The following is a 23,381-nucleotide window of genomic DNA, read 5'->3' as shown; positions in this document are numbered from 1 at the left end:
CCCTGATGACCAGTCTAGCTTCCAGTCTGCCAAGGGACCCTGGTCTAGGGGTATTTATTACCTACTACCACCCCCAAAGACCCCCCTTTTTACTAACACACACAGTCCAAATCTCCTCATGAAAGAAAACAAATCACCCAAAGTTGATCCTCAGCTGGGGAACATGTACTAATTGGATGCATATCCATACAATGATGCATGATGACCCATCTGTAGCCTGATGTCTTGGAATTAAGGATCGGTTCGTCCAGATTTCTATCAGTAGTGATGAGCTGCAGCATGTTTTGACTCCACAGTTGCCTGTTTTAACAAAGTTATCCCCCTGTTTCTTTACAGATAACTTTAAGATATTAATACTGAGGCATTATTTTTGCCAATAAAAATTTGCATGACTGATTGTGCACATATGGTTGCTTGACTTTGACTTTTTTTGTGTGTGTTTTGTGTGGTTCTTGCAGGCTTTGTGTGACACATGCATGTGTGGCTGCTGTATGAGTTAGTGCTCTTAGTGTGTGAGTGTGGCAGAGGAAGGCCCTCAGCATGTCAGTATGTTTTAATGCTTCACATCTGGTTTCCTAATTTTCCTCCCTGCAGCTCCCCTCCACCGCCATGTCAGGACACTGTTTTGTTTTTTCAGGGTGGGGGGGTAATGGAGGGGATTTCTGATGAGTGATGGCCTTGCACACAGGACGTCAACAATCTCCTTCTCTTCCTCTGTCTATCCCTCTTCTTCGTTTTTCTTTTATATGGATTCCTATTCCTACCACCCTGTATCCAGGAGGCAAGATATAGTGGATCAAGAAGTATTGTTAATGCTGTTGCATTACAGTTATTATCTTTCTTTTACATAATTACCACATTTGCACTACATCAGACTTAAAAGAGATGAAACCTCACATAGTTGTGATTCTAACTGAATTATATTTTACATCCAACCGTTTTCTGATTCCTGCTGCCAGCAAGGCTGTATTCCCCAGGGCTCAGAGGCCGATGTGTTTTATGACAATGTGAGAAGGCAGTTTATGTCAACAATGATTAGTACTGATGAAATTCTATGAAAGTTTCTGTTAAGCTTAGGTGCTCACCAGATGATTAAGGCCATGTGTAAAGTAGAGAGAGCCACTTATGTGTAACAGATGGACTGAGAAATGAGAAACAGAGTGCTCCCTTTAAAGAACGAAACTATACAACCTGCCTTTTTTAAATTGTTTTCAGTGCCAGGACTTGACATTTGGTCTTTGAACTTGTTTTTGGAAAAGTTATTTGCAGCATTTGGGATAATCTCACTGAGGCCTATTTGGTCTGTTGAAGACAAAAACATGGGGTTAACAGAGATGAGTTAGAGCAAAAAATTGTGTCACAATATTAAGATAATTACTGATGAAATCCATCCGAGAGCAAGTGAATGGTTTCTTTGAGGGTTTTAAATGAAAAAATATCAACTAATAGAATATTTTATTTAAAAATATTGACAGAGAACATAGTTTTTGAAAAATATATTTTAAAATAACAAAGGCCCTGGAATTTCTGTGTCGGGTTATTGAGAGCTGTATTTTTGCTGGCAGAATCTAACTCAGAATGATGGCAGCAAAAAGAGAAAATGCTTGAAAAATGATTTTATCCTCCAACTGACAGCTGCATAATTTATCAGAGAAGTGAATTTATGGACAAGGTTGTAGTTATCCTTTAAACAAATAAAAAAGAAGAGAACATTTTTGTTATGTGTGTTCCAATATTGCTGCCTGGAGAAATATGTTTTCCAGTCTGATGTGCTGCATTTTGATTGCAAGTGTTTAAAATCTAAGCTTTTTTCTAATAATCCTCTATCAGTTGCTACTTTATGGGAAAGTGTATATTAAATGAAGCCTGGTTTGGAAATATGAATCCAATATTGCAAAAGTTAGTGAATATTTGTTATATATAGTGCCTTAAAAATGTCCTTTTTGCCCTTATATATATTTCATTTTTTATTTTTAGCACACTTTATTGTTTTTGGTCTTCTATAAAATATAATAAAAAGACAGCTTGATTAAATGCAAAAAGCAGTGTTTCAATAACGGCACCATTAAGAGAAAAACATAATTCTAACTAATTTGGCCCTTGGAAAAAGCAGTGGCTCCTTAACCCTAAAACCGGTTGTGCCACTTATGGCAACAACTGCTATCAAGAGTTGGCAAAAACTGTTTAATAGTTTATTACAACCTAAATTTCAATTATTTTGATAATCTTTTGAAGCCTTTCAAACAAGGCTCTGCTGGTGTGCATCTCAGAATCTGATTCATCATCATCTGAAATGTTTTCCTTACCAATGTCTTCATCCATGTCACTATCAGTGTTTTCTATTAACAAACATGGCTTGAACTGGACTAATTCTCCTCAGGCTCTTGATTTCCGTCTGTTTTGTTGCAGATATTGCGTCATTATCCGTGTGTATTAAAGTAACAAGCCAGTCTGTAGAAAGTAAAGAGTAGTGAGTACAGGTATATTTTTCAATTGTAGAGGGCAAAAGTAAAAGCTGTCTGAAAAATAAATACTCAAGGGAAGTACAAATACCAAAAAACTGCTACTTAAGTACAGTTACTATCTAGAGTCTTGACACCTCTGAAACTAGAGAGAAGAAATAATCAGAAGAGAAAATATTTCAGGTTCTGAAGAGGCAAAAGACCAAACCTAAACCATCACAACAGCCTCTGATTGTAATACTCCATATTTCAGAAATGCTTTGCCAAATTTAAAACACAGGTAGAAGGGAGTCCACCTTTAAGAACATTCCAGAAGGATTGCTGATTACTTCGTCAATGAGCAAATGAAATCTTCCTTAAAGCTACAGTGTGTAATAATTACAGGGATATACAGTCAGAAACGTAATATATTATACATAACTATGTTATTTATCATCATCTACGAGCTCAGCCTCTTAACTTTAATATTTGCGTTGCCTTAGAATTCGTTATTTATAATTACATAGGAGCGGGTCTCGCAGCCATGGAGGCAGACATCTTTGCGCTACGGCAGCGCAGAGCCAACAAACTAGCGATTGCGAGATCGCCAAAATGTCACAACAATGTAGAAAAAATAACGGGTATATTTATTATCTTAAGTCTACATGAAATCTATACCCTACACAGACTAATGAAATACTATCTGTAAAATTATCAATGTAAACAAACCTCATCACTTGAGAAGGTAGGTGATGCGGACGTCGTGGAAGACATTTTGTCCCGTAACGCTCGCCGTACTGTTGGGGGGGAGAAGCGGTGTGGGGGAGATGTTCATGTTGCTGCAGTCTGCAGTCTGACCGCTAGATGTCGCTAAAAGTTACACACTGTAGCTTTAAATAGCAAACTTTTACTGATTTAACATAATAACCTAAACTGTTAGGACTGGGTGAAATACACTATATGTTTTTCTGTATTTGAATTTAACTTTTTTTGAATGTCTTGACATGTTGTATTTATTTACAGCTACATAAATGAGCAAAATTCACCTTGAAGCACTCATTCATTTTTGCTCTGTCGCTTTCATTTTCTGGAGTAAAGGCCCTAAAAATTGATTTGTAGCTCTTTAAATGACGTCAATCACTTTTATTTTAATCAATCTTCAAATTTCTGTTTCCCAGGACCTAATATAATGTTTTTTGTTTAGTTTGGACAGGGTTGACCGAGACAGTTTTTTCTCCCTTGATTTTTTTTTGTATTTACTCAAATTTTCTCTGTCTGGTACTGAAATTTTATCAAAAAAGAAAAACCAACTTTTTCTCATTGCTATTGGGGTAAAAGTGCTTTAGTCACACACTAGCAGAGTTTTATTAACTTACTCATGACAAATAGTATGTAATATAAAGTTAATAGGTGAGAAAGTTGTTAAATCATTTATTGCTTATGTAATCATCTTAAGTTACAAATCTCTTGATTAGTCAAATCAAACTGAGTAGAACTAGCAGGAACTCTGACGCCACCTTTGTTGGACTGATAACCAACTTAACCTCATGGATGCTTTTTGGCTAAAGAAAAAAAAAATCTGAAGACAGATGGTATTAAAGAGGATGAAAGCATAGTTTATGAACCCTGTCCACATGAAGCTTAGATGAAATTAGAAAAATCTTACTTTTGTTGAGAAAATTGCCCAAAGACACGTCTTGGACTCTTTCGTATTTTTTTTTTTTTTTTTAGCCCTTAACTTACTTTTTATTTATGAAGGATTTTATTATATGCTCTTGTTGAACCCTTAAAACTAACACTGTAACTCCAGTATAAAACATTGGATTTTCCAGTTGGTCTTATTTACACTTGATAAATTAGCAAGTCACTCACTTGAAAGTGATATTAGCAGAGAGTAACCTGCATTATTGGGCAGAGATTCTGTAAATATGTAGCGTCATCAGATTTCAAACAAGCACACTTTCATGAGAAGTTCTTTGAAAAGGGCTGTTCTGTACAAATTTCCCCGTGAGACAAGGATTACCTCCAATTCTTAGCTGTGTGTTGTACACTATGCTGTGTGGGTGTGTTACTTCACCAAAACAAAACAAACAACAGCAAAATTAAACTTTTGCAACCATGGTGGGGGGGTGGGAGGGGGGTAATAAAAAAAACCAGAGGGTCCTCAACTTCTTATTAATTATGCAAGATTAGTCTAATTATAATTCAGCAAATGAATGTGTGGCAGAAGGTGCGAGGCGACGGGGCTGGGAGATTTGCATGTTAAGTGGGCAGAGGGAAGCGGCTAATGCATGCTAATATATGCGTCAATGTCTCGCTTTAATTTCAGCATTTGCAGCTGTGTGCGTCCGAACTGGGGGGGGTGAAAAGTTGACTCAATGGGTTTTTGGGTACGGTGGTCATGGGGGGGGGGTGTCCAAAGGTGGGTGTGTCAGTATATTAAAGAGCGAGTGGGTGTGTTTCACTGTGTGTGTGTGTTTCTGCATGCCCATGTGGCATCTGGTGTCATATAAACAAAGAATGATGAGAAGAAGTCAACAAATAAGGTCAAGAACCCTCAGAAAGCGAATGAAGCCAGAAATGGATGTAGACAGCCGCTGGATTAGGGTGATGGTTTGTTTTGGGACCTTGGTCCTCAGTTCAGTGAATCGCAGTCATGTCAGCCAGTCACAAGTTTGACGGTGGATTGTTCCGTCAGCTGCAGAAGAAGCTGGTGTTACCAAACCAGTGTCAGGAGATACTGCAGTGGACAACAGTCTTTTTAAGAGGCTTGTCAATTTTATGTGGGCTTGCAGATTACTTCAGCATCCTTGAACTTAACTACTGTATACTTAACTGTATCCATCCATCCATCCATCCATCCATCCATCCATCCATCCATCCATCCATCCATCCATCCATCCATCCATCCATCCATCCATCCATCCATCCATCCATCCATCCATCCATCCATCCATCCATCCATCCCTCCCTCCCCCTGGCAATAAAAGCAGAAATCAGAAAAGAAACCTAGAGGTACTCTAGAGGAACTTTGGAGGTACCTGCAGGGATCCAATCCTCATGCAAAACCTCTGTAGGTTGAAAAATGGTGGTGGCAGCATCATGCTGTTGGGATGCATTTCTTTAACAGTGACTGGAAAGCTTATCAGAGATACTGGGGAGATAGAAGAAACTAGGGCTGCAACTTATGATTTTTTGCAAGTCAATTAAATACTTAATATCAAATATTTTTTTTTACATTAATTGATTAATAATTGGATAGCCAAAGGTTCCTTAAAGAAAACTTTTTATGAAATGAAAGTTTTCCACTAAGAGTTCTGGATAGAGCAGAGTAACAGATGACATTTTTTTTTCATTTTAAATTTAAAATATATATATATTTTTTTACAATTTTGGTATAGTTACTGCACTAGGTGGGTCGCTCTGTTAGCTAAAAGCTTGTTTTGCAGTCTATATGTTCCATTTAACAAATACTTAATAAGTTGACAATCATTTCAATAATCAAATAATCACGATTAATCCAATAAATTATTTCAGCCCTAGATGAAACTATATAAAGTGAGTCCTGAAAAATGTCTACAGGTTACCAAATACTTGAGTTCACTTCCCTGTAGGACAATGACTATAAACTTACAGCTCCAATGGTTTGAATCAAAATATGTCGACATGTAAAATGGTCAAGTCAAAGACCAGAGCCAAAGTGCGTAGGAATAAATGGCAGCACATGAAAACTGATGCTCATTGAATCTCTCCATACAATCTTACAGTTCTAAGCTGCAAAAACATATAACCTAAAAGATTGAATTACAGAAAGTATAAAGTACTGATTTAAGAGAATACAAACGGAATATCACTTTTCAGATATAATAAATATTTTTTTCCACTCAACTACTGTATAAGATTGTTTCCATCTATCTGATAAAATGTGGATTAAAACCTATTTTGTGGTTCAAACATGAAAAAAATTGAAAATTTCAGGCTCAGGGAATAGTTTTGAAAGGTGATACTATATGTTTAAATGAAATGGGAGCACAAAATGCTCATCTAAAGCACACATCTTCTAACTTTTCTGAAAGATTTTCCCCTTTATCACAGTCTCCATAACATCAGACATCTATTAGAAGTGATATTACATTGTGGTGTGTGAAAATTACAGATATGCCATGTTACATTTCCGCTACAAACTCAGGTCTACTGCAGCTCTGAGGTGGAAGGTCTGAGCTCTGACAGATAAATTGTAATCACTCTCTGCCAACATCAATATTGATTGTCCTCCAAGAGCATAACTCAGCTCTAGTAATATTAGAGGCAAGTTGGAACCGAGAACTAGTTGCAAGCCAGGTCCTTTTCACAAGGGAGGACACTGGAGCAAGAGATGGAGAAATGATGAGTAAAGCTGAGAGAATGAGGGAAAGATTAGTATTCAGTGGGAGGATCCAGGGCTGTGGGGGCCAATATGAATTTCCTCTCCACACAGCCGCTCTACATTAAGATGACTTATGTTTTGCTAAGAGCACGATGTGGGTGGGTTCAAACCGACCCATGCAGGCCAACAAACCACGGCCTCCTTCTGGGGCATTTTTCTCCTTACTGTTATTGTTTGTTTAGTTGAAACAGTGATAGTGATGGAACAAGTACTTTATTGGAGTAAAATGCAATGCAGAATAGTGAAAATAATTGCATCAGCATAAGTAGAGGATGTACGGAAGCCGTGAAAGGCAAAAAAAAATCTGCAAAAGAAAAGTTTTAAGTAATTTTTTTCTTGCATTATTTTCTGCCCTGAAAGGCAAGCAAAAATAAAAAAAAAACATAACAAAATCTTGTAATAATTTATTTTGCTACTAGAGGCACTGACTTCATAAGACAGATAGTCACTTACGACTGTATTCTTCAACTGTATGGTCATAGATATGGAGTTGACTCTAAGACACACCCCTCTCATTTGCATAATGAGGCAGAAATAGCATTGAAGAAATAAATAGGGTAAAAAAATACAAAGGAAGAATAAAACAGACAAAAATATTGTCACACGCACATAAATAAATACTTAAAAAATAAGTAATAAATAAATAAAGTTGAAGATTATAATGTAAAATAAATACATACGGTAATTATTACAAAGGTGAATAAATTAAAAAGGTAATCAAAAGAGATATATACATTTATGTCTCACTGTATAATTTAATTTCTACCTACATTTATTTGTTTATTGTATTTTGGGGGGCAATTAATTGTATGCTTATTTATTTATTGAGCATTCATTTATTTCTGTAGTTATTTTTAAATATGGCAGAGTTGATCCTCCATACAGAGATGCCTGGTTTTCAAACTTCAAACTTTTCCAGATTTTTTTCTCTATTGCCGTTCAGGGCTTCTGTAAGAAAGATACTTTTCAGGGAATTTTGAGTTAGAGTGCATCAGTGATCTGGCAGTTTTTGCTGCAGCCCCCTAAAAGCATGGCTGCCAGGATTATACATCATGTACACACTTTTAAACACAGGGACACCTGAGGACTATTACCATATGAAATAATTAAAATGGAAGTATTTGATAAAAAGTTAGTTAATATATATGTAAATCTATTTTTGGCTTGGAACATCTTTTCTTTTTTCTTTAGGATTATGTTGGAAATAATAAGAAACAAAATCCTTATTCACTGCAGCTCTATATTCTCTTTTTCATTATATGATACTTGTAAAGGTATCATCTAAACTACTATTCAAATACAGTTTAATATTGAAAACTGCCAACATACAGTGATGCATAGTAAAATGTTTACTTTTAGAAGTGTAAAAAATAAAAGTATAAAATACAGATCAAAGCTAGACTTAACTTGTAAAAGAATAGAAATATTATAAGCAGCTGTCAATTAATGATAAAACACAGAAAAAGAATAGATCGGGGGCCTCTATGATAATAAATGATTTTATTTGTACATAATATAAACCAGAATCTTGCTGCATTTTTAAGTGTTGGTGATGGCATTTTAATGGTAACCTTCATTAGCAAAGCAGTATAATTAACAGAATTCACTCAGGTTGTGTTTTGTTGATCAGTTCAAGTGTTTTATCTACTTTTGCAATATCCATCTATATTACCACCAGCTAGTCAAATTAGTGCAGATTCTAACATCACTGTCTACAACTGAAAAGCTGCTGAAGTCAGTGAGGGTAAACTTAGTCACGGTTTATAATTCCAGCATACACAACATAGAGAAGATTATTCCGTATTGTTGTCCGTCTTTTACTTCACTGTTTTTCTTATTATTTTAAAGTATAGTAAATATTATTCTTTGCTAGATTTAGTTACTGTTCTCTCTGACATAGGCAGTAAAAAAAAATCCAGATAGATAGGTTTTCTTGTTGTTACTCGTCCAAGTCATTAAATAACAGGCATCCTTCTGCATCTTACTGTTTATTAAATTCAAAATCCACATAAGCAGCTTTGATAAACTCCCTCGTCTTAATAGTTCTGAGTAGTTTGCATGCTTATTCTGTTTTTAAATGAATTGTTGATAATTCAGTTCCTAACATATTTCATTGCTTTTCAATTTAATATTGTGCTAACAAACCCCCCCAAAAAACAGAAATGTCCTGCAGCTTTTCTAACTACGCAATGCACTGGGCAACCCAGCCTTTTTTGGGCTGCAGAATGTGCAGAGGTCACTTGGCACAGAAAGCCCTGTAGGAGAGGCTCTTTGTGTTTGTCTGCAAATATCATTTGTGGCAGAACATTCAGAGTTGATGAAATTACAAAGTTGATTTGCCTATAATGCAGCTTTTCAAGATAAGCAAACAAAAGTAGACAGGGATTTTAAAAATGTGCACATTTCACTGGAACACAGGGATGGAAAAGGAGTTGCAGCTGTGAAAATCCTAGATGGTGGACTATCAAGAACTAATAAGGTTTTCCTTTCTTGGTTCCTTCGTTGGTTCCTTCCTTCCTTAGGAAGTATTAGTAGGAGACACAAGCACATCATCAACAGAAACAAATGTTCCTCAGTCCTTTATGTTAAATGTAGTGAAAATTTATTTTAAATGCTGAATATATGATACAGTCACATCACCATGCAACCATTGTTTTTCTTTTTTAATGCAAACCTTTGTTGTGCCCATGCAAAACACCTGATGGGGTGTCCTTAAACCTCATCCCCCCTTACCAAAACTGCTTATCCTCTTTTTCTATTTATTTCTATATTCCTGCTCTGTCTCTTTGCCGTTTTTACGTGATGGAATGTGCTCCGGTGTCTCCCTCCTCTTTCCCATCTTTGCCTCTCAGCGTGGGGACTTTGGGATTGCGGCAGAGCAGCGTTGCTATGGCAGCTGGCTGTGTTTCAGAACCGTGTACACCTGGGATTTGGAGTCTCTTTCAGTAGTCTACCTCTCTCCTATTTATTCCACCTTTCTTTTAGGTTTTCTATGTGTAGCTCGGGCTATCAGTGCCCCTCTTCCTTTCTTCAGTTCCGCAGTGGATTGGATTCAAGTTACATATGTAATGAGACACATAAAATAGAAGGAAAAAAATGTCCATGTGAGCACCTGCGTGTGCCTTCTTCCCTACCTTCGCACTGCCACTTTCTCATTTAATTTTCTCTGTGGCTGTCTCTACTTCGTTTCCCTCTGCGCTCCCATGTGGGGTTCAAATATGGCATTGTGGGATACTCCAGTCCCCTGAGTCCGCTGGCATAGATCACTGTCTCTGGCTTACTTTGAAACACAGCAGCACTTTTCACTCGGCTTGTGCTTCCAGATCTCATTACTTGATTTAAAATGTAAAAACATTGACTTTAAAACTAAACTAAACAGCTGGGATTTATGTCAGAACTTTAATCGCATGTGCGTACTTACAATCACAGAGGATCTGGCTGTGAAAAAAAAAAATCTGTCCTTCGACATTTATTGTGTTAAAAGGTGGAAAATAATTACATACACTAGACTGTCACAGAGTTTATATGTTGCTGATATAAAACTTAAAAAAATGTGTGCCCTCTTGTTTACCTTTGCAGGTTTTTCTTGAAGTTTTTCCTGAAGTGCAATCAGAATTGTCTGAAGACAGCAGGGAACCCGAGGGACATGAGAAGATTCCAGGTACATAAAAATGCGCACGTATATGAGTCCTTGTGTTTGGACATAAAAAAGACTGGTGATACCAGAGATAGAAGAATACTGTCGCACTGATAGAAACCCCATCCTTACCTGATGTGTTATGATACACTATAACCTCTCATCATGTCTATCTCAATATATACCTTGTCGCCTGAATCAACTTTTAATCCAGGATTTTTATCCCCCAAAACTTTTCCCTCCTCATTCCGTTCAAGTAGGACAGTTGCATTTTATGATTTAGACAAAAGGGACAATTAGATGTTTTCACATTTGAAGTTTTTTGACCAAAGTAAATGATTGCAGTGTTGTTGTTTAGTTCATAGTCTGCTTCAACTGGCAGATGTAAAAGCTTACATTCAAACTCTTAGAAATGTTTGCCTCGGTTCACTTGTAAGTGAAGTTGGGTGAATTATTCCTACTGGGTAAATGCATTTATAATACCCACTGAACTAAAGAGGCAAGGTAAACAAATGAGAAGAAGTAATGATTTCACTTTTGAATCTTCATTCACCATCTATTTAATCCCAACATTAGGCCATAGCCTGAGTCTGAAATCATCCAATTGTTGCAGCTTTGCTTCTGTTACTTCACCTTTCATGAGGTCAACAGTAAGAATTTTATCAGGGGTAGGAAAGAAAATCCATATTGCTGGGTTAAATCTGTACATCCTTTTGCGATGGAAACCCACATGGATGTTGCGAGTCAAATCTTTTCAAAAAGAGCAAAAATATGCGAATAACACCAATCTAGCAAAAAGCTGAAATCTCTTCATAATAAAACTAAAAACATACAAAGGTGTGTTCATTTGCCTGTATCACACACAGTACATATACAGCAATAATTTCACACTAGCAATAATGTGTGAACTGCTTTAGGTAAAGAGCTCTTACTAATTAGAATTACTTCTGTATTTGCTGCCTGTCGCTAAAATATGTGATAGCGCAAATCTTGTGATAGCACCCAAATGGCCTGAGGCTATGACAGTACTTTAAACATGAAGGTACACCAATCAAGTGAGGTGGGTTTGCTTTGTCCACCTACTTAAAGACTAGGCATCCTGGTGTAAAGGTACCCTTAGTTTAACTAGATCAAAATCTAGTCTTCAAAACATATATATTTTTTCCAGCAGTCTAAACTGTTATTCTATGGAAATGTTCATATGAAAGCCAGTGGCAGCTATGTTAAACTCTCTAAGATGAGACAAAAAAAGGCATCATGCAGGATCATTTTTATTATCATTGTATGTACATAATAATATACATAAGTTTGGGAAGAAGACGTGTTTAGTTAGGATGAAATATCTGAAATCACCATCTCCAATGTCCAAGTTAATTGGTTAATCTAAGGGGCCCTTAATGACATCACATCACTCTAATGTGCTGTCCGTAATTTAATGTTGTCCAAACTATGCTTACTGGCTGCTTTCTCATCCACCTACAGTAGGTACTTTTCACATGAAAAACAAATCTCCCATCCAGTTCATTGGATGTTCAGGTGGTTTTTAAAACCTGGAGCTGCTTTCCTTTTCCCCTCTCCCAAGCTCTCTTCATCACTAAGTACCAGAGTTAAATTATTGATCAACTACAGCACCGGTTTACGTTTTAGTATCCAGTTAGACCATTTGGCAGCTGGATGTCATTTAAAGTCATAAAAAGAAGCTGTTATTGCTACATTGGTCACATGGTAAGTCCATGAAGTAGTTTCCCAGAGGAAGTCCTGCTTGAGGAGGTAAAGGTGAAAGGTAGAAATCAATAAGTTAGAGAGATGGAAAGAAAAACCAAAGATTTAGATATGAGGGAGACATGGCTTTGGGGGTGCCTGGGTGCAGGAAATAGGTTGAGGTGTTTCAGGAAGTTGTCAAGAATTGAGTGATTGGCTCCAGATGGGGAAGGTCATGCTCCGTGACCCAGGAAGTGGTCACAAGGGACTCCCCGAGCTCACTTCCTTTGCCGTCTTTCAGCACTAGCGGCCTCTCTCTGGCATTCTCCTTTGCCCGGCACACCCCTCTGTCCGACTGCCCCCCGCACCTCCCAGTCTTCGTCTCCCATCATGTTTGCTTTAACTCCTGTTGTGTGACACATGCTGAGAAGTTATGAGCACAGAGGCGCTCAGAAACTTTAGGTCTTTGGGTTAAAAGGTGACCAGGGCTGGGTAGAAGTGCGCTGCTTGATCGATAATTTACAGTTATTTTTCTTGTCCTTCCACCACCTATAGAACATATGTTTTTTTACTCCTCTTTTTAGTTATCTTCTTTTATGTGCAAGCCTTTCACCATGTGTGTCTCTAAAAGGCAAAAGCTGGTTTATGGTACATATTATTTCAAAATACACGGTGCAGTGTGCTGAAAAAAACTAAATAAATACTGTAGATAAGGGGGACAAATACTTGTTTCTATTCTCTTATTAAGTCTCACCTATGGGATCCAGATGTAAGCAGGGATGTGCAATAGGCAGAAAATCACATTATGATAGCCATACATCATCCACCACTTTAACAACCAGCTGAAACGGGAGATTTGGTTCATATGTTTGTTGTCATTGAGGGATTAAGAGGAGACAACGGAGACTGTTGTGTGCTGTATGAATCAAAACGTTTGGCTAGGAGGAGAGGAGTCCATATGGTGACCTGGTGGAGGAGTGTGAAGCAGCCCAATGCAGATGTAATAAGGAAATCCCAGGGATGCTAGATTATCATTAAGATATATGAAGTTCACCTGTATTGAAAAACAAATTGTTGGTTGGGGAATTATAATTTTTTTTTGTACAGTTGTAACCTGACATTTTGACTCTTAGTCTGTTGTCTAAATACTCCATGTTTGCTCATGCATCTTCCACTTGGCCACCTTGTCATTTCACTCAGGTGGTCTTGTCCAGCACAGTGAGCGTAGACGGACACGTCCTGGCCGTGTCTGACAATATGTTTGTCCACAACAACTCTAAACATGGCCGGCGAGCTCGCAGATTGGAGCCGGGAGAGTCTGTGGAGAACACCATGGAATACGGTAAAACTATAAAGCTGCTTTAAGGGATTCAGCTTCCCGCTTCCGTGATGTCTCCTTACGTAATCGCAATGTCTTATAGTTGTATTTGTAACCCTTTTTATGCTTTGTCACACAACCACCACAAACCTTCTTTGTATCTGAAATCATGATCGAGATTGAATAACATGCTACAGATTATATTGGGGGGAAAACAAAGTAATAACTGATTATTTGTTCATCCCATAAAATAAGAAAAATCGGGAAAAATAAAAAAGTTTTAATATGTTCTTACTGAAAAAGAGGAAAAATATATAGTTATCAAAGCCATTTCTTCATCATCTCTTCAATCATTTTTTTAGATAGTGCAGCAAGTATTTAAAAACTCAGGTAAGTACATTGAGAAGCAAACAAAAAAGTATACATTTATAACAACAAGCCTTGTATCTTACCAAGTAACATTTTATTTATTTAATATAAACTTTTACATAAGTAGAGGGTCATAGTTTTTCCTACTGTTTAGATATCTGTTATAATAAATTTTTTCTTAAACCCCTTAAATAGGATGTATATATGCATTTCTATTTAAGTGACCTTTGGCCGTTTTTTTTTGTCAAACACTAATCTTGTTATTCGAGTGTGTAATTGGGTTTAATTACACTTACTCCATGACAGTCTGTTGGAAAAATACTAGTACATTTAATAATTTTTGGATTTTATTAGATTAAAACCACAAAACTCCGTGTTTTGATTGGGAATGTATGTAATGTACCAAGAGACAAAAATTACAGAAGATAATCATACCTAATAAATTCTGCTTTTTTTAGACAAATTACAAAAAAAGTACAATCATTTTTTTGCTTTGGCGCATAAAACATTACTGCATGTAAAATAATATTTCAATAATACCATTGCTAATACTCTTGAAGAGTACGTAGGAAATGTTTTAACCCACTTCCCCTTGTATTTTGATTTTTCATTGATAGCCATCTGATATTGTGTAAGTAAAGCTTTTCTCTCCTCTTTTAGCTACTCCCTGCATCAAAGCCATCAGCCCCAGTGAAGGCTGGACCACCGGCGGGGCGATGGTCATAGTCATTGGGGAGAACTTTTTCGACGGACTGCAGGTGGTGTTTGGAAGCATGCTCGTGTGGAGTGAGGTAAAAGTTGTCTTCCAAACATCCCACTAATGATGCTACATATTGCGAAATGAAATGTGCAGCATATGGCTTGTCTCATTATTTGGGTGATTTATGAGCAGTCTTAACAATTGAATCCTCTCACAGTAATGAGTTAGCCCAAATATTTACACGACAAAGGGACGCATCTTTGGTGACATTGTTTCTATGCTTTCTTCTCAGCTGATCACTCCACATGCGATCCGTGTACAGACGCCTCCTCGACACATCCCTGGGGTTGTGGAGGTAACTCTGTCATATAAATCGAAGCAGTTCTGCAAGGGAGCACCTGGACGCTTCATCTACACAGGTATTAAGAGGAACTTTTGCAATATTAAAGCTTGATACAGGACTTAAAATAATTGTTTCTAAGGTGTGAGAACCTAATGATTTTTTTTCTAGCCCTTAATGAGCCAACTATAGACTACGGTTTTCAGCGACTTCAGAAGATAATTCCCCGGCATCCAGGTGACCCAGAGAAACTAGCCAAGGTGAGACACTTCTTACCCACTTAAGGAATATGATTATAATTTCTTTGGTCTTGAAATAAGTAAATCAATAATTTTCTTTGTAGGAGATTCTCCTAAAAAGAGCAGCAGATCTTGTTGAGGCTCTGTATGGAAATCCACACAGTAATCAGGTACTTATAAAGGGCAAATAGGGGACTAATTATACAAAAACACTGAAATATTTGAAAGTCTGCCATTTTATTATACAATGTTTTGCAAATGTTTTCAAACCATTTTAGTGTTTCTACATTTTCCTATGTAAACTTTGATATATAATAGAAAAACTATTACACCTTTGTAAAATGACTTTTTACAATTTTTAAAAATCAAAATATGAGAGGTGTTGATTTAAGCACCCCTTTTTCTGATCCCTAACAAGCTCATTTCTGTCAGGAGTCCCACAGTAAACAGTGTCAAACTGTGCTTTAGTTCAACAATAGTTGGTCAGAGATGATGACAAAATGGCTGGAGATAAACATACAACAGCCCTTGTAGAAAATCTGTTAAAAACAGCAAAATAAATGAAACTATAGTTCAATTCAATTCAGTTTATTTATATAGCGCCAATTCACAACACAAGCCATGTCAAGGCACTTTACATTTCAACCAGATCATACAGTTATAGTGGAGGTACAGGTTCTGACAGACTGGTAAGCCTTAACATAGAACAAGAATGACAACTGAATGGATGATTGAAGTCCATCTATGTCTTAGAATGACTCACTCAAAGTCCATACAGATACTAAATTGAACCTGTGAAAAAAGTTGAAAATCAGTGTTAATAGATAATTTTACAATACTTTAGCAGAGTAAGAAAAATCTGGCAAAAATCATCATCTTCATTTGTGTACGTAAAGCTGGTAGAGACAAGGGCTTTCTGCTGCATTTGCACTTAAAGGCTATCTGACAAAATATCACCTAGAGGGCTCTGAACAAAATATGTTCTGATATATTAATTTACCTTGAAATTGGTGCATTAGTTTGTGTTTAAATGAAAATGAAACAGATTAAAACTATTTCATTTTAATATATCATAAATTTACTGAATAAATACCTTATAATAGTGTAAAATAAGTCAAAAGGGGATTTCTTTAACCTTGGAAGGTTTTATTGTTTATACCTTTGAGAAAGCACTGTCAATATCACACTGTATTAAACAGGATTAATAACCATATGGTGTAAACAAATTGTCTGAATATAAAAGCCATTTTTGGCAGTTTTTTCTTTTCATATAGTTAGCCAATTTGATTTATAGCATCTAATTTAACCCACATCTGAAAAGGCAACATCTGAAAGAACCGAAAGTCAGAAAATTGTCATCCGGCCTATATATTCACTGATGGGCTGATAAAGTGCGGCTTGAAGCTTTTCCTTTCATGAGATTAATTAGTAGATTTCTGTAAGCTAGCAGAAAAACACCATACCAGCCAATCGACATGCTTTAGTCCTACAAATGACCTGTTGTTTGTTTCTTTGTTTGTCTTGCTATAGGATATGCTGCTGAAACGTGCAGCTGATATTGCTGAGGCACTCTACAGCGTTCCTCGTCCTCACAGTCAGCTGCAGGCACTTCCCAGCTCACCAGCCCATGGGAGTGTTATGGGTTTGGGCTCCTATCCATCCCAGTTAGGGGTCAGCATTGGAGATCCAGGACAGAGCAGCCAAGGTGAGCAGACAGTTCTTTCCTTCTGTCTTTATCAGCAAATAAATCTTAGAACTGAGCCTACTCTGCAATGTTTCCTCCAGGTTATATCCGTAACTCCAGCAGTTTGTCCCCAAGAGGTTACCCCTCAGCCTCCACTCCCCAGCAGTCGAGCTATGGGGGCAGCGGGGGAATGACTGGAGGCTACGGTACAGTTCCAATGACAAGTCTGGGTGTTCCTGGGTCTCCTGGATTCAGCAGCGCCTCACCCACAAGCTCTCCCTACAGTAAGCCCTTAATCTCTCCCTGGATCTTATAATTCTGAGCCTGACACGGTTTCAGGTTTACCACTGTTTGCCTCTCTATGTTCTACAGTAATGCCAGCAAGCCCCACAATACCAGGAAGCTCCAGCTCCTCGTCATCTCTCTTGCCTTTCTCCTCTTTCCCTTCCGCTGCTAAACAGAAGAGTGCTTTTGCTCCCGTCCTCAGACCCCAAGGTTCTCCTTCCCCCGCCTGCCCTGCCTCGGGGGGGAACAGCTTCAGAGGTAGTCATCCAACTCACTATCTGACCCCGCTGTCTGAACTCACCAATGCAGTCTAACTATACTAACCAGCTCAAAAACCATGACTGAACACGGCTTGGATGATGTACAGTGATGAAACGCCTGACTGATTTAGAATCATAGATTTTGTATATTTTTTTCTCTCCAGCGATGACGGGCCTGGTTGTCCCCCCGATGTAGCAAAGCACCTGTCCCCAATCTGCCCCAGACCACTGCTTCACTTACCTCCCCTTCTTTTTGGCACTGAGCAGGGAGAGTAAAAAAAAACGGATCACTAGTGAACGTAACTTTTCCTCTCTGATTCCACCCGCTGTTTCCAAACCCCCAACTTTTTGTGACCATGCAAAGGAAACGGGGCTTGGTATGAAAATATCCAAAGACCAGCAATCTTCTCCAGATACACAAGAAAACACAACAGCCTGAGCCACAAAAAGCAAGACTGAACAGTTTACTGCAGCGTGTGTATCTGACAGGAAAGAAAACTCCTTTTTAATATCCCATGAAGCTTCAGAAAGGATCTGCCCTTAACTCTGATCCAGCTGTATCCAATCTTTGCAACACCTGCAAAAGACCTACAGGACGCACTGTCGGATCACTGAGCGTCGACTGAGGACGGGCAGTTCAGAAACGAAGCTGCGGCTCTAAAAAAACAGGGTGCCTATTTTGTGAGTGTCTAAACACCCTAAATGGCATGTGTGTACACCATCTATGGGCTAGCGAGAGGTTGTTTTGTAGTAGACTTTTTAAAGAAAACTTACATTCCAGAAAAGTAGAACCTTTATATTTTGTTGTGGCAGTTTTTTTTTTTTTCACGAGATAAAATTTTGTCTCATGGGTTATTACTAAAATGAATTCATATATTGATTTATTTAAGAACAAGCAATTTAACTTATTAAAGTTAGTTTAGGGAATAATATAAGCGTGTTTTTTTTATAAACTGGTTCTCCTTCCAAGGGTTGATGAAATTAAGCAAGCTCTCCAATTGCCAATTACTTTGACAAATAACTCTCTGAAATGGATTTTTTTAGTGGAGTTTTTTTTTTTTTAATTAAACTCCTACTTTTCAGGTTCTTGCAAAAGCAATTAAATGTGTTTGGTCACGGTTAAAGGTTATTGTCCTAATGTAAAGGGGAGTATTAGTTAGCTGTATCCTTTTCATTTTCACCTAAAATGCATGCTTTTTTTCACCAATGCTCTGGTACATTTTCAACCTGAAAAAGTTGTGAACTTTCATTTTTTAATGTCTAGTCACTATGCAGTATAGAAAGCAAAAGCACAACAGTTCAAACAATACAGAGTTGCATTAGGTGGTCTTTTATCAATGTTCTCATGTAATTGCAGCTACAATTCCTTGTAAAGGTATTTATACCTGTTGAATATGTCCACGTTTTCTTAATTTGTGAAACACAACTTCAAAGTGATAGACCAGCACAAAGCAATGTATGTATAATTGTGAAAAGAAAGAAAAGGGACAGAAAATGTCTCCCTGTTTATTTTTCTTTTTTTCTTTCTTTTTTTTTAAAATAAAACATACAAAGGGGGATGTCCGTTTTAACCAAACCCCATGAGTCAATGCTGATTTAAAAATGTTTTTTTTGCTGAAATTAAAGCTGCAAGTGGTTTGGGTTTATTTTATTTCAGATTTTTGCTAATATAAGGCCTTTAAACATCAACTGTCAACTTTTGTCACTGATATTAAAATATGTTCAAGCCTGGGCTCTGACAGGGACATTATAGCATACTGAGCTTTAAACTAATTTCCTTGTATATCTGTCAGTATAACTGCTTTCCTTCTGGAAGGTTACATTTTACCTTTTTTTGCAACCTCTGATTCCCCTAGAGTTGTTAATGTTCACTGATCTTCCCATCAACTTTACCCAGTTGGTTTGTCCTTGCTAAAAATAAAAAATCCTCCTACATTATGCTTCTACCACAATGTTTCACTATGAAGAAGGTATTCTCTAATTAATGCTCTCCTTTTTACAGGCCATGGATTAAAGTGGCTTTGTCATGTTTTGGTAGGTCTGAAATTAAGCCATAGTTTTCCACCTTTAGATGATGGATTGTGAACAGTAAAGCCTAGTTTTAGAACCTAACTTGGTTTTATAAATTCTCTTATATTTACCCCTGACCTGACTATTGGATTTATTATTCCGTGGTGTTCCTCATCAAAGCTTACATTACAATGTAAAAAACTTTTTTTATGCATATTTATTAAAAGGTATTGTTCAATTTACAATTTTGTACCACTTTGTGTTGGTCTTTCACATAGGTTTTACCAAAATAAATACATATTTTGTGGATTTAACATTAAACAGTGACATAAAATCAAAAGGTATATGAATACATTTAAAGGGACAGCATTAGTTTTTGCAACACAAAATGCATTCTCAGGACGTACACAAAACGAACGCAAAGAGTAGCTGACATTTGCAATTCGGTTGTTAAATTTCAGTTAATCTTATTTATTTAAGAAAATTGTTAGTAATTTGTAATTATGTTTTTAAGCCATCTTTCTTTTGAAGTGATACAAGAAATGGTACAAATGTGATTTGTAAATTTTAAGGTGTAATTATATTTTGTGCTTCAAATAAAATGAGAAAAAGAAAGCATAGCTGTGATTGAAGTGGTTACATATTTTTTTCTATATCATGCTGTGGTGTCCTGAGCGTGAAGCTTTTCCTGCAAACCTCCACATCTTAAGGTTGTGCCTGATCTATTTTTGACTTTGCTCATCACCTGTGTGCTCGTGCAGCTTGTTACACTGTTTTGTATACATAGCTGATGAGCCGCAGCATCTTAATTGTGATGCGAGCGTTAAAGACTGAGTAGAGCATGTCAAGATAAACAACATCCTCCCCCCTCCCTTCCTCACTCCCATATCTCTCCTCTCCAATAAGCCTGCTTCTCTCCGAGGACCAAGCCTCTGGGGGCCAGAGTGAGAACCACATGAGTCTCCTTCCAATGCGGCCTCTTCCTCTCACTGTTGAAGAAAAAAAATACTCACATGGAGGCATGTGGCTCACCGCTGCCTTGCCTTTGTTTGATGCAGCTTCATCCCGTCTTTCTTCTTCTCCTCTTATCCTCCCTTGCAATGGTCCTTCTCTGTTAATGTAATTAGCACTGCTAAAGAAGGGCAGTTAATTACCCACTCTATTTTGATCGGGTAATTAATGTTATGCCAGGAAACAGCAACTGTTTCATTAACATAGCCCTCAAAGCAGCGAGAGGGTAGGCTAAGCACCCAGTCGGGTTGGTTGCTTGGGTGTGCGGTGGAGTTTTTTGGTGACAATGCAGGGACATAGGACCTCAAACACCAGACACTGCTTGCCATTTAACCCCAGATCCACTCAGCAACAGTCTATTCCTCCTCATCCCTCCCTCTTCCCTTTGATATGTTGTTAATTTGACTAGTTAAAGTCAACACAGTTGCCAGAACCTCAGCATTCATCTTGCTGAGTGCTCCTTCTGCCCAGTGGTGCAGGAGCCATATGCTCCTCTTCCACATGACGGTTTAGTTGTGAGAGTGGCGGCGCCGTTTACAGTTTTTTTTTTTCTAATCATAGTTTTGATAAAGACAGCATGAGATGCCACCTGCCACCGTGCCAGTCCACATCATGCATCTACATCACCGCCGTCCAGCTGTTCGGTACGCGAAAGCCCTGCCGTGTCATCCTTCACTATCAGAATAGCCAAAATATGATGAGTTTCATCTTTAACTTTATGCTCCTTGTTTCTCGCTATAGAGAAAACACACCCTTTCCTTTCTCCCCTCTCAAGGGATGTGTTTGTGTTTATATACCCAATTAGCCCTCTGGCCACAGCATGGCCATGCATTAGGCTGACATTAGCCCCGGGTGGGTGTGCATGTGTGCAAAATACAGTGAGCCCCTTTCTCATTTGAGGCATAATCAGGGGTGTGCGTGCCTTATTAGGCAGACTAGGGCAGATCTTGATGGGGGTGGCCCAATGTTTTGTCACACAGATTGGTACATTGGCTTCCACACACCCAACCAGTGTCCTTTGCCTTTGGCCCATCAGTGAAACCAGTATTGTTGCCCATTAGACCGATGGACCCTGATTCTTTTTTTTTTTTCCAAAATGAATTCCCCACCCCTCTTCCTGCCATTCCCTTGGGTGTCACTAGAGTGGGGTGGCAGATGGAGGAGACACAGAGCTGCCCCCTGAGACCACCCCAACCCCCCCCCCCCCAATCCCCCCCCCCACCCAAAAACACACACACACACACATACACACATATGGATTCACAAATAGGTGCACACACTAACACATTTATGTATACAAATGCATGAGCACCACATATGCACTAATACACACACAGCACAGCAACACAGAGATTCCCAGCCCCCAGATACAAACCTCATCTGTCAGCCTGCTGCTTTTGTCCGGTCCACAGGAGTGTGTTCAGTGAACGAAGAGTGACGCCTCTGTACGGAGCCTGAACGTCTGTGCCCTGTTTACCTGATTGGGGTCAGAAGTAAAAAAAATGGTAAAACAAACCCTTTGTAAAGTTGCAAACAAAGTGCTAAAATCTGGAAATATGTATTAAAGGTTATGAGTTGTGAAAAAAAAACACATAAAAGAATTGACGTTACTTTCCTTAATCTAGATTACATTTTTATTTGTAGAGCCTTGAGCAGTAGCAAGAAGCTCAACAAATCAATGTGGTTCTCGGCCATTAGCAGAGTTACACAGGATCCACCATCGTCACCACTTTCCTTAGCTGCACATTTGATCTCCGTCTTTTTTACATTTGATGTTTGACAATGCTTGTTTTATAAATGAGACAAAAAAATGTTAAAATTAACTATCTAACAATCACATTGGTCCCATCACATAATTAATTTAAAACAGATGTTTCTGTTACAGTGTCACATTAAGAGGCTTTTCTAAAAGTCATTTCAAGTCTTTTCTAACTTCTTTATTTTATGTCAGTACTAAAGCATTTAAAGTGCATAATCTGTATTTAAATCTGACGCGGTAAATAAACCACTGTATACTATTCTGAGCACACCAGCCAGAATAGAATAGATAAATTTGAACTTTAAAATTGCTTTTAATTCTTAAAGTATCATAATTTATTACTTTTTTTTTTTTTACCTTTTCTGTAACACTCCCCTGTCCAGGTATCAGACACACCATATAGCCAATCAGATCACAGATATGGATGAAGCTTTCACAACAATGGAGACGAAAGCTGTGTTATAATTAGAGAAACCTTCATTAACCAGGGTAGTTTTCTAGTTCACAGCCAAAAATGCTATTTAAACCTACGGACCTGTTTTGAATGTTAGAGTTTCAGTGTGGTTGCTCTAAAATACATAAAATAGCCAAAACTTAAAATTAAAACAAACCCCAGGATTATGCATTATTAGAATTTCCAGTTTCCTTATGATGCAAGGCTTCACTTTGCTTAAAAAGTAGAAATGTAGGGTTTTGTTGGTAAAAATTTGAGCTTTTATTCTGCATAATTAAGGCTGCTATTATTAATTCAAATATTTTATTTCACTTTCAATATATCTGTGTTACATCTGCTGTAACACCTACATTCTCCATATTAGATTCAATAAAGGAAACCCAATTAAAGATTTTAGGGTCTGGAACTCCTCTTTCCCCACAGACCCACGGGAGTCAGCAATTCCAAATCTGTTCTAGTTGTAACTTTTCTTCAGTTTTTGAGTGATTTTACTTTTTTAAAATCCTTTCTGCTTATTACATAATGCTGGGTAAGTCCAATAACACTGGGTAAAACCAGATTCTGGATTTGGCTACGGTGGTGGGAAGATGCCTGACTCTCCAGAATGTGACAACAGGTGATCTGATCTTTGCAAACATCGTGCCTTAAAGTGCAAATGTTTGCCAAAAAGGTCTAAGGAATATGAAAGGGTTCTCAGAAATGAAGATCCATGGAAAAAAGTGGTTCTGGAAGTAATAGTGGAAATAT

General features: G+C 37.7%; 1 protein-coding gene across 4 annotated transcripts in view; it reads left to right on the top strand.

Moving 5' to 3' along the window:
- Positions 1-20,028, top strand: part of ebf2 (EBF transcription factor 2) — a 39,314-nt gene extending 19,286 nt beyond the window's left edge. For 2 of the 4 annotated variants that reach the window (XM_038295500.1, XM_038295499.1), the window contains exons 7-16: positions 10,447-10,528; positions 13,406-13,547; positions 14,553-14,683; positions 14,885-15,011; positions 15,104-15,192; positions 15,276-15,341; positions 16,702-16,876; positions 16,957-17,139; positions 17,228-17,398; positions 17,565-20,028. In XM_038295500.1, coding sequence (XP_038151428.1) covers positions 10,447-10,528; positions 13,406-13,547; positions 14,553-14,683; positions 14,885-15,011; positions 15,104-15,192; positions 15,276-15,341; positions 16,702-16,876; positions 16,957-17,139; positions 17,228-17,398; positions 17,565-17,596 — 1,198 coding nt within the window. In that variant the 3' untranslated portion in view covers positions 17,597-20,028. Of the gene's footprint in view, positions 1-10,446; positions 10,529-13,405; positions 13,548-14,552; positions 14,684-14,884; positions 15,012-15,103; positions 15,193-15,275; positions 15,342-16,701; positions 16,877-16,956; positions 17,140-17,227 lie in introns of all 4 variants that reach the window. The other 2 variants (XM_038295497.1, XM_038295498.1) reach the window with 1 other exon arrangement.
- Positions 20,029-23,381: the final 3,353 nt, after the last annotated feature.

Source organism: Cyprinodon tularosa, unplaced genomic scaffold, assembly GCF_016077235.1.
Source record: "Cyprinodon tularosa strain WSP-4 unplaced genomic scaffold, ASM1607723v1 ctg356, whole genome shotgun sequence".
NCBI classification, from domain to species: domain Eukaryota; kingdom Metazoa; phylum Chordata; class Actinopteri; order Cyprinodontiformes; family Cyprinodontidae; genus Cyprinodon; species Cyprinodon tularosa.
Note: the sequence above shows the minus strand (reverse complement) of the source record. Positions and strands in the feature narration are given on the sequence as shown.